The sequence below is a fragment of the Poecilia reticulata genome, linkage group LG6 (assembly GCF_000633615.1).
Source record: "Poecilia reticulata strain Guanapo linkage group LG6, Guppy_female_1.0+MT, whole genome shotgun sequence".
NCBI lineage: Eukaryota > Metazoa > Chordata > Actinopteri > Cyprinodontiformes > Poeciliidae > Poecilia > Poecilia reticulata.
In genome coordinates, this window is record NC_024336.1 from 23620028 (window position 1) to 23634899 (window position 14872).

General features: G+C 37.9%; 1 protein-coding gene across 3 annotated transcripts; it reads left to right on the forward strand.

Moving 5' to 3' along the window:
* The first annotated feature begins 254 nt into the window (after positions 1 to 254).
* On the forward strand, positions 255 to 14369 carry gnrhr4 (gonadotropin releasing hormone receptor 4). Of its 3 annotated transcripts, none has more exons than XM_017305119.1 (4): positions 255 to 487; positions 940 to 1475; positions 13103 to 13307; positions 13382 to 14369. In XM_017305119.1, the coding sequence occupies exons 1-4, from the start codon at positions 352 to 354 to the stop codon at positions 13843 to 13845; spliced, it is 1341 nt and encodes a 446-aa protein (XP_017160608.1). In that variant the 5' UTR covers positions 255 to 351; the 3' UTR covers positions 13846 to 14369. The 3 variants fall into 3 exon arrangements, with proteins under 3 accessions (XP_017160608.1, XP_008410576.1, XP_017160609.1); XM_008412354.2 differs by having other exon boundaries at positions 400 to 487; positions 873 to 1475; XM_017305120.1 differs by having other exon boundaries at positions 458 to 487; positions 972 to 1475.
* Positions 14370 to 14872: the final 503 nt, after the last annotated feature.

Consider the following 14872-nt stretch of genomic DNA (forward strand, 5'->3'; position numbering starts at 1 on the left):
TAGTGGAAAATCAAAGAAATATGAATGTCAAAGCCTGAAAAATCCTTGGATTTTAGTTAAACCTCAAAAGGAAACACTTCATATTAACGTGCTACAAATTATAATTTTGATGGGATCAAAAGGAATAAAACACACACATATAAGTGGAGTTCCACACAATCACCAAACCAAAAGCACAAATCCACGCTGCTTTATATTTTAATAAAAAAATAAAAAATAAAAAAATAATCTCCATTGAGTATAAGGCAAAATTCCAATCTAATTCAATCTGAATCTATACATTTATGTCATGAAATTATATGACATTGTGTTGTATATTCCAGTGAAAGGGATTTTCTGCGGGGCTCGTGGATGGATCAAACCGATCGACCCCAGCAGCAGTTCTGCGCGTCACAGCGGCTGAATGAAGCAACAGCTGCAGAGACTGCAGTGGAAACGCGCTCTGTGAGATCACTGTTCGAGCGCTCACCGGCTCCTGTGCATCCAGGTAAGACACATACTTAGTCTCGGAAAATACTGCCAGTCAGCTCGTGATTTATTTCCATTCGTGTCCGTTTATATTAACCTAAAATTAGTAGCACGAGATATTAAATGAGCTACATTATAAGTTCAGTTATTAATTGTTACTAGCTTCTGTTATGTTGTGTGTTTGTAAAACCTTATACACACACTTCAGTGATGCATTTTTATACAGATGTCACATTGACTTTGCACGTCATTAACAGCATTCTGCAGCCAGTTCCTAATTGCCTTCTGCAATGGTGTGAGATAACCTCCAGATCTTTTCTTTCTCCCGTGGCACATGTCGCGTCAAGAGGGGGGAAAAAAAAAAACTGAACAATTAACACGAGACTTTTTCTCGTTTTTCTCAGTTTGAGACTCAGTTGAAGATGTTGGGCAAATATAAAGTCTAGGTGTCCCTTTCATCTGTCCCGTCAGTCAAACCCCGGGGGTTCATTATGTTCCACCAGCTGAAGGATCAGGCGGTGAACGGCAGCTGTCAGGGAACCACCTTGGACTGCAATAAGAGCGCTGACGGAAACGCGCTCCAACTCCCCACTTTTTCAACCGCAGCCAAAGTCCGAGTGATCATTACCTTCACTCTGTGCGCTGTGTCCGCCGTGTGCAACCTGATTGTGCTGTGGGCAGCCGGCAAAGGCGGAAAGCGCAAGTCTCACGTCAGGATCCTCATAATGAACCTGACGGTGGCGGACCTGCTGGTGACTTTCATCGTGATGCCCGTGGACGCGGCGTGGAACATCACGGTTCAGTGGCAGGCGGGGGACGCCGCCTGCAGGCTGCTTATGTTCATGAAGCTTGTGGCGATGTACTCCTGCGCCTTTGTGACCGTGGTGATCAGCCTGGACAGGCAGTCTGCCATCCTCAATCCTCTGGGAATCAGCGAGGCCAAAAGGAAAAGCAAAATCATGTTGACCGTGGCCTGGACAATGAGCTTCATCCTCTCACTCCCGCAGGTAAGAGGGAATGTATCTCAGCCTGACATCAGGAAAAAGGGTTTACATCAAACTTATATTGCTCTACACCACTGCAAAAGCACAGTTGTATAAAAAAAAAAAAAATACAAGTGGCATCTCAGTCAGTCAGAATTTCATTGAAAAGTTAATTAATTTCACTAATTCCGTTCAAAAAGCCAGAATAATAATATAGTAAATAAACGGGTAACACTTTATTTGAAGGGGTGTGCATAAGACTGACATGACACTGTCAAACAGGACACCTGTCGTGAACATGAAGAAGTCTTTATGAATGTTTCTGACAATTGTCATGAAGTGTCATTCGGTAAATAATAACACTTTTAATGCAAAGTTGCTTTAAAAGTTGCATTAAAAGTCAATTAAAAGTGCCAACTTTGCATTAAATTGTCATTATTTACAAAATCAAGATGCAGGCTGCTCGTGGTGCTGTGGACAAGCAAATTAATGGAAAATTGAATTTGAAAGAAAAACTGACAGAAAAGTACTCTAAACTTAGTACTTTGTTGAGTTTCTTTTTGCTTTACTTGCTGCATCTGAGGCCTGGCATGGTGGAAATGCTGAGATGTTAAAGAAACCCAGATTACTTAAAGCACTGATTTCAGCTGCAGGTCATGCCTTATGAATCCTCCCCAAGCTCATAAATGTGTTTTGTTTCCCAATCCAGTCAAAGTTGTATCCATCCTTCTTTCTTGTGCAACTATTTGTACCATACTTTTCCCTTCCACTCAACTTTCTATGTACGGTATACATTTGCATGCTACACTCTGAGTATTCTCCTTCTTCGGGAATGACCTATTGTGAAAAGAGTTTCAGTGATGGCATACTGGATAATTGTCAAAAACTAAATTTTTACTGGTCTCATGTAATATTATAATTTTCTGATGAATTGGCTTAAATTCAGTTTTTTTCAGTGCCAGGACAGAAATAAGTTCTGGAAATACATATTTGCATAACCACTGTATGTAATACATGTGTATAACCATTTTAATTTGATAATTAAAATACAATTTTATTGATACAGCTTGTTGAGATCAAGAGTAAAACATCTTTAAAAGGATCTCCTTTAAGGCACATAACCTCTTCTGTCCAAGTCACAAAAACAAGCTTTAAAGAAGGGTGAAGGCTCTGAAAATACACCAATTACAGAGCGATTAAATTAGTCTGAGACGCTGAGCATAAATGAGGCAGCTCTTCGTATAAATCAAATTAGATCTTTGATCAGGTGCAGCATGTCCATGCCTCAGCTCTGCAGAATCTCTGCAGGTTCCCAAACATCAGGGAGGAAGTCGCTAATCAACTCTCAAAACACTCCTAGAGCTTGACAGCTAAACAAAATCTCTGCCAGTACCTGTAAATTAGCTGGGTTTCATATGGTGCAGCAGGTCCAAAATAGACAGGAATCAGTCAGACTTCTTATTTAAATCTAATCATTTAAACCAACTTAACAATAAGCCACTAAGGAGATGGATACAATTTTGAAATGTGTTGTACATTTCTAGTTTGTTGAACAAAAAAGAAATATTTGCCTTTTGCATAAATGCTGCCTCCAAGAATCTTTATGTTGTTTAGACTTTTATGTTCTTATAGATCTTCTGCTTTGCTTACAGATAATCAGATAAAAGAATACAGATACAAGTTGCATTAAAAGTCCATTAAAAGTGCCAACTTTGCATGATTTTGTAAATTATAATTTAATGCAAAGTTGGCACTTTTAATGGACTTTCAATGCAACCAACTTTTAGAACAACTTTGCATTAAAAGTGTAATTATTTACGGAATGACACTTCATGACAACTGTCATAAACATTCCTAAAGACTTGTTCATGTTCATGACAGGTGTGTTATGTTTATGACAGTGTCATGTCAGTCTTATGCAAATAAAGACTGACATGACACTTCAATTGTATGTTTTGGTAGCCCAGCTTGAAGGAGAACATTGAACCATTTATGTTTTACTTAATTGTATCAGAGTTCTCTCCTTCTTTTTTTAAGCCAACTTGTTTTCCCTGCTGCTGGTGATGTTTTGTCAAAGCTAGGAGTCACTTTTATCTGGGCATTTAATGCCCTAAATCAGTGTTTCTCAACCCTGGTCCTCACTGCCCGCCTGCTCTGCATGTTTTAGATGTGCCTCTATTCCAGAACAGCTGATTCAAATCATTGCATGACCATCAAGTACTGGAGAAGGCTGTTAATCACCCAGAGATACAATTCAGTGGTGTAGCAGAAGAGAAATACCTAAAACATGCAGGACGGTGGGGTGGTGAGGACCAAGGTTGAGAAACACTGCCCTAAACTAAAAACTCTGGAGAATATTTTTGATGCAGCGATAACTAAATCTTTAATAATTTTGCACCTACAATGCAGCTGTAGATTTTGGTCAGATAAGGAATGTTTTAACTTGTTTTTTTGTTTTTGGGTTGTTGTTTATTTGTGGCTAAGACATACAAACAAGGAGCATATAACAAGATATCTGTTGCAGTACAATGCAACATGTGGCTTAGAGAGAACATAGGAAACCTTTAACAGCCCATATTGGCTTAAGTACCACCAGAAAACATACAATTTTGCCCTGTTACATATATGTTTCATGGATTTAGAAACAAAAATATAATTTTATTTCAAAATGTTAATCACTCAACAAAAGACCTCCTGATACTCTAAGCTCTTTTTTTATTTTTATATCAGTATCTAAGTTGGTTCCTACTTATGTTATACTGGGTTGTTTTTATGTGCAAACTAACTGACATAAAAAATAGATAGTTTTTATAACATAAGTAAAAACTAACTATTTTATGTCAGTTAGTTTGCACATAAAAAAAATGCAACTACGAAGTGGGAAATGATGTTCTCCAAGCAAGTTAAATAATAACTTTTCGCATTTTAAAATAGTTATTTAGGAGTTTGTGCTGCACAGCAAATTCAAAAGTGTTAAATTTCCAGTGTAAATGTTGTATGTTAAAAATACAGTGTTAATTCAACAACATGAGTGTTAGTTGGTGTTAATGAAAAAACGAATAATCAAACTTACAAAAATGAAAAAAAAAATCCAGGGAACAAAAAAAAAAAGCAAAACAAAGAAACTGGAAACACAGGAAGATTACAAGGAAACAAGGGAGAAACGAGAAAAGTGACGAGACGAAGCAGCAACTAGTGACTAACAATGAGGTGTTTAAATACTGGAGAGGTTGTGAGCTTGACAAAAGACCTGGAATGATCCATCAATCCATTTTCTTACACCATCGTCCCTAGTGGGGTCAGGAGAGGTGCTGGTGCTTATCTCTAGCAAGAGGCAGGGTACACTCTGGACAGGTCGCCAGCAACACAGAGACAGGACAAAACAACCATGCATGCACACATCCATACCTAAGGATGGGTTTACAGAAATCAATTAACCTAGCAGTCATGCTTTTGGACTTGGGAGGAAGCCGGAGTACCCAGAGAGAACCTATGCATGCATTGGGAGAACATGTAAAATCCATGGAGAAAGACCTGGGGCTGGGAATTGAAGCCAGGACCTTCTTGCTGTAAGGCAGCAGTGCTACCAAGTGCACCACTGTGGAGGACCAGGGCTGATGGACAGGTGTGAGTGGAGGGAGTGGAAGCAGATTGTGAAGGGATAGAGAAAGTGGCAAAGGAAAGGGGGGAAGAATACACAAGGGAAAACAACCAAAATGCAAACACAAAAGAGTAAGGACACTAAAAGAACTTAATTAAACTAGAACAAAGGAAAATTACTAGAAGCAAGAAATAAACATAATTAGAATCACCAATGAAGAACAGATGTGGAAAACAAGGCAGAATTAAAAGGAAACAACTAAGGAACACGAGGCTCCGGAGGCTGACGGGACACTCAACAAAACCCTGGAGGTCAGCCGAGAGACCAAAGGGACTCTCCACAAAACCCTGGAGGTCGGCCGGGAGACCTATAGGACTTGACACGAATCCCTGGAGAACATCAGGCCAGCGTTCTCCATCTCCAGGGAAGCGTTTGTCAGATCAAAGGAGCTATCCTCCAGCTCTAGGTCGGTGTTGTTCTGCTCCAGGGTGATGTTTTTCTGCTCCAGAGCGGTGCTTTCCAGCTCCAGGGCGGCTTTCTCCTGCTCCAGGGTCATCCGTTTCTGCTCCAGGCTGGTGTTCTCCATCTCCAGGGAAGCGTTTGTCACCTCAAAGGCGGTATTCTCCAGCTCTAGGTCGGTGTTTTTCTGCTCCAATACAGTGTTTTCCTGCCCCAGTGCAGTGCATTTCTGCTCCAGGGTAGTGTTTTTCTGCTCCAGGATGGTGATTTTCTGCCCCAGGGCAGTGCATTTCTCCTCCAGGATAATGCTTATCATCTCCAAGGAGGTCTTTTCCATCTCCAGGGCCATGTTTTTCTGCTCCAGGGTGGCTTTATCCTTCTTTAAAATACTGTTTACTTCAAACAGTTGTTTTAATTCATTGTCTTTTTTGCAGAGCAGCTCGTCTTTTTCAAGTGCAGTTTTTTCTTCGTTCACAAGTTGAATCTTCAGCTCCTCGTTTACTTTGATCAGAGTCTGTCTCTCGATAGACATCCTGCTGACGTCTGTCAAGATGGTTTGGAGCTTCTGTGTGTCGATAGCTAAACTTTGTTGTGTTGAATCAGAAGATGACGCTTGGCTGCGCTGACTCATTCTTGATCCTTTTTTGTCAAGACAAATTGAAAAACTCCTCAATAGTTTCCTTTATTTGTTTGTTAGAAATTGTCCTTTTTAGCTTGAAAAGCTTTCGTATTCAATCTCTTCTCAGGAGACAATCCTTCTTCTTGCTTTGCAACTTCTGCAATGATTATGACCATGGAGCTCTGTGATCTCACTCTTGCTCTATAAGAGGTCACAATTTGTGTGATGTCACAAATTGATGTCACTACCTCAGCAGAACAACTAGAAAACTGCTGAAGTTTGAATAAAAACAAACTTTACGGCTGAATGCTAGTCCATGGGTTCAAAATTTGACATTTTTGTCCATTTCAGGGTGGCAAAGACTATCGATATTTTTTGAAAAGATACATGTCTCTAGTTAATATTTTGGTATGATAGCCCTTCCAAAATAGTAGCTGAGTCATAGTTATCAGCTCATGAAGTAAACAACCCCTTTGGAAAAATTATGTTTTTTGAGACTGGTGTATGTCTGGTTTAGGCTCATGGTATGGACATTTGTCAAAAGTTTATAATATAGTGTTTGGTATCTTCTTAAAGGGGACACTCTTGGCTTTCATTTAAACCAGGTTTTGAGTCTCTCTGACCAACACAGAGGCTACTGGAGCTCATTAAACCAAACACAATACAAATTTTTTTCATACTTTTTGACCAAACTAGACACATTTCTTTTATCCCAGTGGTACCCAGGAACATCAGGGACACAAGAGTTAACAACTGAAATACTCAACAGACTCTAAGGAATCAGAAAATATATGATATGCCTTTACTGTCTGTCCATGGTAGGCGAATATGAGCTGTAATTTGAATTATATTCCTCATAATTTCTTAGAAATAAAAAAAAAAGAATAATTTAAAAAAACATTGTGGTGTGAAAACTATGGATAAAACAGGAAAGTATTCCAAATATTTTAAACAGAAAAACTAATAAAAAAAACATTGATACAAAGTGATATAAGACGCTTATTTCATGATATTGTAATATTGTTCAGCCTTACCATGATTAGATTATTTCTGTGTTTAAAATCCATTTTAATTAGTTATTATTTAGAACTATTTTCTACGAAATTGAGTTTGATTAGTTTGAATTTAATTACTGAAATTCATGGTTAGGTTTTGCCATCATTAATCAAATCTATATGAGTTATAACAACATCTAATTTCCCTTTGGAATCAGTAAAGTTTTATTTGTATCATTTGAAGGCAAAATTTTACCAAGTAATTTTTTGTACAGTTTCTAGTGAAAATATATTAGTACACTTAAAATAAGACAAAACTGATTAATAAGCAACTTTTGAGAAAGATATAGAAGCTTGTTTAAGTCAAAAATTCCTTAATATTGATTAAAACAACTACTAGTTCCACTGGTGGAATATTTCATATATCATATGAAATGTTATGTGAAATAATCTGATGATGGAAGAAATTAAACAAATATATCAGTTAGTCTTTAAACAGAAAAATAAAACAGATTTAAATATCTGACATCTCTATATTCCCTCCTTCTGTAGCACAGAAGGCTCACATAGTTGAGCATTTATCAGAGCTAGCTTGGTAAATCTGGCTAATCGTTGCTAATATTCTCCATCAAAATGAGAAATTTTTCTCATTATGGGGTGTTCCATAATTTAAAAAAAAACAAAAAACTAGTGAGCTTAAAGACATATCAAGGAAATGTTCGGTTATTTTCTCTATTTTTCTATCATACCGTTAAGCTGACAGTCCCTCTCTCATTACCCACTTTCCTGTCAAACTACTTCCAAATAAAGGCAACTATAGCCAACAAAACCTTAAAAAAAAAAGTGATCCTGAGAGCAATCATTCATACATAGAGTAGCTGCTCCAAAATTGTACTAGCAGCACACCTTATACATGTTTAATTAACCAAGTGTAAAATGTATTTGGTAAACTGCTCAAGTACTGAGGAACTGATCATAATACCTAATTTAATAATCACAATGTGTCCTCAGGCAGGGCTCCAAAAGTATAAAAGTTATGTGAAAATTCTGGTATTGTAAACAGTGTTACTAAAATATTTATACAAGTGAGGAGTTAGGTTTGGAGGCTGGTTCTAGATCAAATTTACCATGAGGGCCAGGGTAGTCCATGTTTTTCCATGGAGACACTTAAAAAAGAATGAAACAAAAAAACAGAGCAATATTTGATGACCAGTAGTTTCTGGAAAAAAAAAGTTTTAATTGCTCTCGTGGCTTTTATTTGTTAGTAAATTGACAAAAAAAACTGGGTAATGAGAAAAGGGGAAGCAAACCCACAACAGCCGCATTGAAAACTAGAGCTTCCATATGTGGGTTGTGCTTAACCCTTGCACCACCACAGCACACCCTGCCAGTTGCATTTTACAACTCAGATTTCTATATACTTTACACCTGTGTTAGATTAACACGTTCATAGTGTTAACTTTTGACAAAATACACTAGTGTTAGGTAAGTCAACACTGATGTGTGCTTTTATTTCAACTACTGTGAGTGTTGATTCAACTATATCACAAATAACACTTTCAAAATTGTAATTTCTACACCATCCAGAGTGGACCTATATCGACACTTTCAAAGTGTTGAATTCAACTCTGTAGGAGTTGACTGAACACTTCCAAATTTGCTGTGTGAAAGATGACATGAAGGTCCACTCAAATAAAAAGCCTGCAAAACAAAACAAGATTATTGAGACAACAACATTCCACCAAAACAAGAGCCCAGTATGAGACGGAGAAAGCTGCTGGCTTACTGCTGCTGAGAAACACCTAAAGGTTACAGTCCACCTGTATCCACACTGCATATCAAAAGGCCGCTGTGCAACGTTGTCAGTCTAATAATACTACGGAGTATATACATCATTGGTGATTTTTATATACATATATATAGTCCAGGGACACACTGGATAACTCTCAAAAGCCTCCCAGGTGTAACTTGTACTCTTTTCACTAGAGCAAATCAGAAAAAGGGAAAAAGCTTGCAGGTCTTCTTCAAATCTACAAAATGGGATAGTGGGGATCAGACAACAAAATCCCCACTGTCCCATTTCCAATTCTCTGCAGGTGATAATCAGGTGTTAGCTGTTCTATGGCAAGGACAAAACCATCCTGGTCTTCCTGGAACTGATGAGGTTTGAAAATTGGTCAGAGTTTAAAATAAACTGTTTTGGCTGCCTTAGAAGAATAAACTCTTGACATCTGAGGCGCACTCTCCCTGTCCCAGCTTCACTGCTCCAGGATGCTGGGAAGTGTTAACAATGTCTTCCATATGATACAGTGTCATCCTCGACACCCCAACTGGCCCAGCAATATTAATATTCCTGGAGATGACTAACTCGCATTTAACATCAGAGTTGACTGAAATAAGGGAGATGATGAAGCTACAGCAAGAGCAGCCAAACAAACCAGTAAAAATCAAGACTGCTCGAGTGTTTTGTTAAAGAAGAAAAAAATTAATAAAGAAAACTGCTGACCCTTGAAACAACTTTTCATCTTACTTTCTTCTCCAATAAGTTCTTTGAAATATGAACCCTATTTCACAAAGCCCATTCTATTTATTGTTTTGTTTGTTTATTGGCTACATTTTAAAAGATCAAAAAGGAAATCATCTTATGAAAACTGGTTGACTTTAATGCTGCAGCCTCTGAGTTCCAAGACTCTCATCTCACAGAGGAATAATGCAGTGAATGCTGGATTCTGGTCACTTCTCTGTGTCTCTGCTGTGGAAGGTCACCGTATCAATTTGCATTTACCATGGCATCAAAGGAAAGGTCAAGGCCACTAAGTGTAATTTGCACATGGTGTTAGGTTGTTACACAGGGCCTCCTAAAATGAAGCAAATCTTCCGTCTTAATTACATTTTCCATAAATTGAAAATTGTAGTATATTGTTCATTGCTACAAGAAAATATACTTTTCTTATGTCAAATACATCCACTTAATTATGGTTAGCTTTGTCAAAAGAAGACTGACTACTCAGTCTTTTGTAATCACAACTGTTCTGATCTATCTTTGATGGAACTGATGATACTTTTATTTTACCAGTTATTTACTGATTATATCAGCTGTGTTTTTGTATTCCTGCAAGATGTTTAGCTGTTTCCACAGCTGTGATAGTACAAGAGACCTGAAAACATCTTGGGTAAAATGCTTGACCTGGCAATTGTCTTAAAGGACTTACATGTGTGGAATGTAGTTTGTACCCTTGTTTGACAAATTAGTAACTGACAAAGAATTAGAAGTTTCTCCTGAAATCCTTATCGGCTCTCTTTCCTGCCATAAAATCATTCCCTCCAAAAGGTGAGGGATAGTTTATGAGGTGGGGGTAAGGATTGTGTTTGTGGTCCATCAGGCAGCAGAGATAAGATCAGACTTTGGGTGGGTCTTTTCCTTGCTGTGACTATATAACGATGTGATGTGACTGTGTTCAGGGCTCTTCTCCTGACTGCGTTCAGTGAGATGGGTCTTAAAGACAAAGATTAATCTTTCTCTTGTTATTGAAACAGATTCTCATTCTTTGATAAATGAAATTTCCATAACATCCGCAATGAAGTGTGACCAAATGAACACCAGCACTGCATGCAGGAGTTCAAAACCAGCTCAGTTAAACCTGACTGCTTTTTTTTCACTTCACCGCCAATCTAATTTTCATGAGAAGCATGTATCCAGCATCAAAATGGAAAATTGAAATCGACATTGGTTAAGTAAAAAAGAAAGGAAAAGGTTTATTTTGGTTCTTTTCCATCTTGTCCTTTGGGGTTGTGAAATGAAAGTGAACAAAACTCCATGTTACTCACAGGAAGCTTAAATGGTCTAAGCGTATAGGGAACATTTATGTATAGCATATTCCTTTTGAGCTGCAGGTTTTGGCCTTGTTACACCTCTTCAGCATTTTTGTGCATTTTTCTGTTGTCTGTGTTGCTGAGATTAATTTGTATTATTTTTATTTTGTTTTACTTTCAAGATGTATCATGTCCTCCAGTGTGAATCAAATTGCTTTGAAACTGGTCAAGAGTAGGTCCTTTTCCAATACTGCATTCAAATAAAAAAGAAAAAACATCAGCGCCATTTAGATACTGGAAACCTTAAGGGCAAATTGACAGTTCAGTTATTCTTTAAATGTGACTAAACCTTAGTTTGTATGTCCTTTCTATTCTGAAAAAGGAAAGAAAGACAGGTCTGCTCCTACATGGGCTTCAGTGAGCAAAGTCTTTCTGCTGTTTGCCCCATTAAACTGAGTTGTAATGAATGGATTTACGGAAATCTTGCAGAAATTATTGTACATTAATGTAATTTTGTGATTTATGTAAAACCTGAAAAAAGCATTCCATTTTTAATGATCAAAGCAGTCAACCTTCTGAAAGGTAAGTGGAAATCTTGACTCAAGAAAAGAAATAAAGAAGAAAACTTCATTGCTAGGTTTACAAAAAAAAAAGTTTAGCATGTAAAAGAAGATAAAATCTATCTTCTCTTTCTGATACATCATGAGTTAATTCATTTCCAGTCAGATACTTTTGTTTCTTATTATCCTTTAGCATGAGCAGCTACAAAACCTGCATCAAATGTCCTGATAAAACTTCTTCTCATTTCTGAGGGGCAGCCAAGTGTTTAAATTCAGCTCATGTTTCCACCCCACAGCTTGCACTTTCTCTAAAGGCCATTGTGATACCTGCCCTCAATTTGAGTGATTTCATGTCACTTCAATAAAAGCGGCCTAAAACTGATTAGAAATGGAAAAAAGTTGTAGACGGTGGGAAGACAAGATTAAAAGTGATATTTAGATTTAAGGATCAAAAATTAAAACTTTATATTTGGTCAAAAGATAAAGTTTTCTGCTGCGTCTACTACCAATTTTGCTTTGTTTAATGGCAAATACAAAAGGCAGTTCTTTTGGATGTCTTGGTGGTCTCCCTTTTTGGATTTAGCACTGAGTTGGATACAAATTAATTGTGCTGCAAAAAGTTACTGAAAGACAAAGTTTATTGATATAGCACATTTACAACAGCCTCATCTGACCAAATGCTTCACAACAATCACAGATAGATCAATGACAAAAATAAAATTAAGTAGTACACAGAGAGTAGGAATACAGAAAAAAAAAAGGTCTAATTTTGATTTGGTTAAAATCAACATTTTAACCAAATCAAAATGGTTCAGTGTTCCTAAACACTTCCTGGTTCAGGAAGTGTTCAGACTTCCTGAACCAGGAAGTCTGAACACAGAAAGCTGATTCTGTGTTTGAATCTCTGGACACAGCTTACCATGAACATGCTCTTCCAGGAAAGGAGACACCATGGGGGAGATCAGCCAATCAGAGGTGGATCATAAACCCCAAACAGCAATAACTTCTATTCAGGGATCCCCTTTTGTAAGCCCACATGCAATGCCACAAATATGTAAAAAAAAAAAAACAACAACAAAAAACATCATCTTACAGAATGTTTTTCCCCTCACTTTTATTCATTGCTGGAATAAAAGTAGCGATGCTTCGTTTAGCATAAATGTTGCCTCATACCTTTTGATTTTAGTTGGCCTTCAGTTCTGTGTGCTGTTTGCAGCAGCGTCCTTCACAGTCAGGCTGCTGGATAATTTCTTTGGTCTTTTTTCTAAACAGAAACTTGTCCATTTCATGCTTTGCTTGAGGAACAAAGCAGCTTCATAGATTTGACAATCAGCCAATTAGAAAGATGAGCATGGCTATTTTTATTTACATTTTATTATAATTACTGTATTAGGAAATCTAAAATTAAAAATGTAAGACTACGAAATGTATTAGAATTAACTTTTTTACCTCGTCCGATTTCATGAGGCAGCCCTTAGCCTCCCGCTGACCCCCCACAGAGCCTCGGTCACTGCTCCACACCTACGCACATCAGAACAAAGAACAAACCACTGTGACGTTAAAATCAGGTTAATCGAGCTGTTGTCTTTTTTTTTTGTCTACAGGTGTTTATTTTCCACAACGTGACCATAACAGTGCCTGAGAACTTCACCCAGTGCACCACCCATGGTAGTTTTATCCATCGCTGGCAGGAGACTCTCTATAACATGTTCACATTCACGTGCCTCTTCCTCCTGCCTTTGGTCATCATGATTTTCTGCTACACGCGAATCCTGGTGGAGATATCCAGCCGCATGGCTCAGAATAACAGTAAGTCACAAGTCTCTTTTCTTCAGGTCCAAATTTTTTTCTAGATCAGAGATGATATTTTTCTTTATTTCCAGCTCTGTCCAGAGACATCCATCTCCGGCGTTCTCACAGTAACATCCCAAAAGCTCGGATGAGAACTCTGAAGATGAGCATTGTCATTGTGACTTCATTCATCATCTGCTGGACGCCGTACTACCTGCTTGGCTTGTGGTATTGGTTGTTTCCTGAAAAAATGGAGGAGACGGTCTCTCATTCGCTCACTCACATGCTGTTCATATTTGGCCTCTTCAATGCATGTTTGGACCCCATCACCTACGGCCTGTTTACAATTCACTTTCGTCAAGGTCTGAGGAGACGTCGTCAAAGTTCGGCCACCCACACAGAGTTAGAAAACAACACCTGTCTGGTGCAAGTGTCTGGCTTATCGTCTCGCAGGCAGATCACCTCCGGTGGTTCCGGTAAACAAACAGGGGAGGAAAGTGACAGCAGCAACTTAAAAAATGCCTCCTGCCCTGTCATTTCAGTGAGTGAGGTTTAATGGCTGAAAGCCTTTCAGGAAAAAGCAGGTGTACTTACTTATTAATGTTGGCTGCTTCATTGATTTTGTTATGTAAAGCCTAATGTGTTAAAAGTCAAAAATGTTGGAAATATCTCATTTCAATTATACCCAGGTCCAATGAAAAGATTTAGAAAAGTAAATGCAAAATCTAACGTGCTACTGTTTTTGATTGAAGGAGACCATCCATAGAACGCAGCAAAAGTTTTATGACAGTGACTCTTAAAAAACAAATAAAAATCAGTTTAAAAAAAGAGTCATAACATTTCTAACTTGAGAAATTTATGCTCACAAAGCACACCCGCTGCTGACGATATGATGATATGATTATTGACTGCATCATTGACTGCCCTAGTATGGCTGCTGCAGATACTAGGGTTATCTGCTGCAGCCATGGTATAAACAGTATTGTCTTTTCATTGCTCAGTTTAAAGTTTCCTTTAAGACAGTGGTTCCCAAACTTTTTCTCCTGCGCCAGTGGTTTTCAAACATTTTCTTGCCCCCCCCCCTCCTTAGCTCCTCACTGTTAACTCTGTCTCACTTTCCAGCTCTGTATTCAGTAACTTACCAAACATGAGCCATAAAAAACACTGAAGCAAAAGGCCTAAATGTTTTTTTCCTGTCATTTTCAGCTGCAAACATTTAACTAAAATATCTACGGATATGTGTTTCTGTCTCTGCCTCCCTCTGACTCTCTGCAGCCTGATGTTCCTGCATGGATTCATGGATTTACAACAGACACTACAGTAATGTACAGTGTCAGAATGTGAACTAAAAAGTATGATCATACAGAATGAGAATTTAAACAACTTAATTTTCAGATGTATACATTATTATCTCAATTCTATTTACTGTGTAGAAAAAATTTTCATTAATTTATTTTTAAACTTCTCCTCAAGCACTTTTTTTATTGTCTCCTAATCATTACCCTTAGAGTGTGGAAATAATGAAAAAAATATTGAAACATTGAAAGAAATCAACCTGACATCAGTCTTCATCATGTCCCACT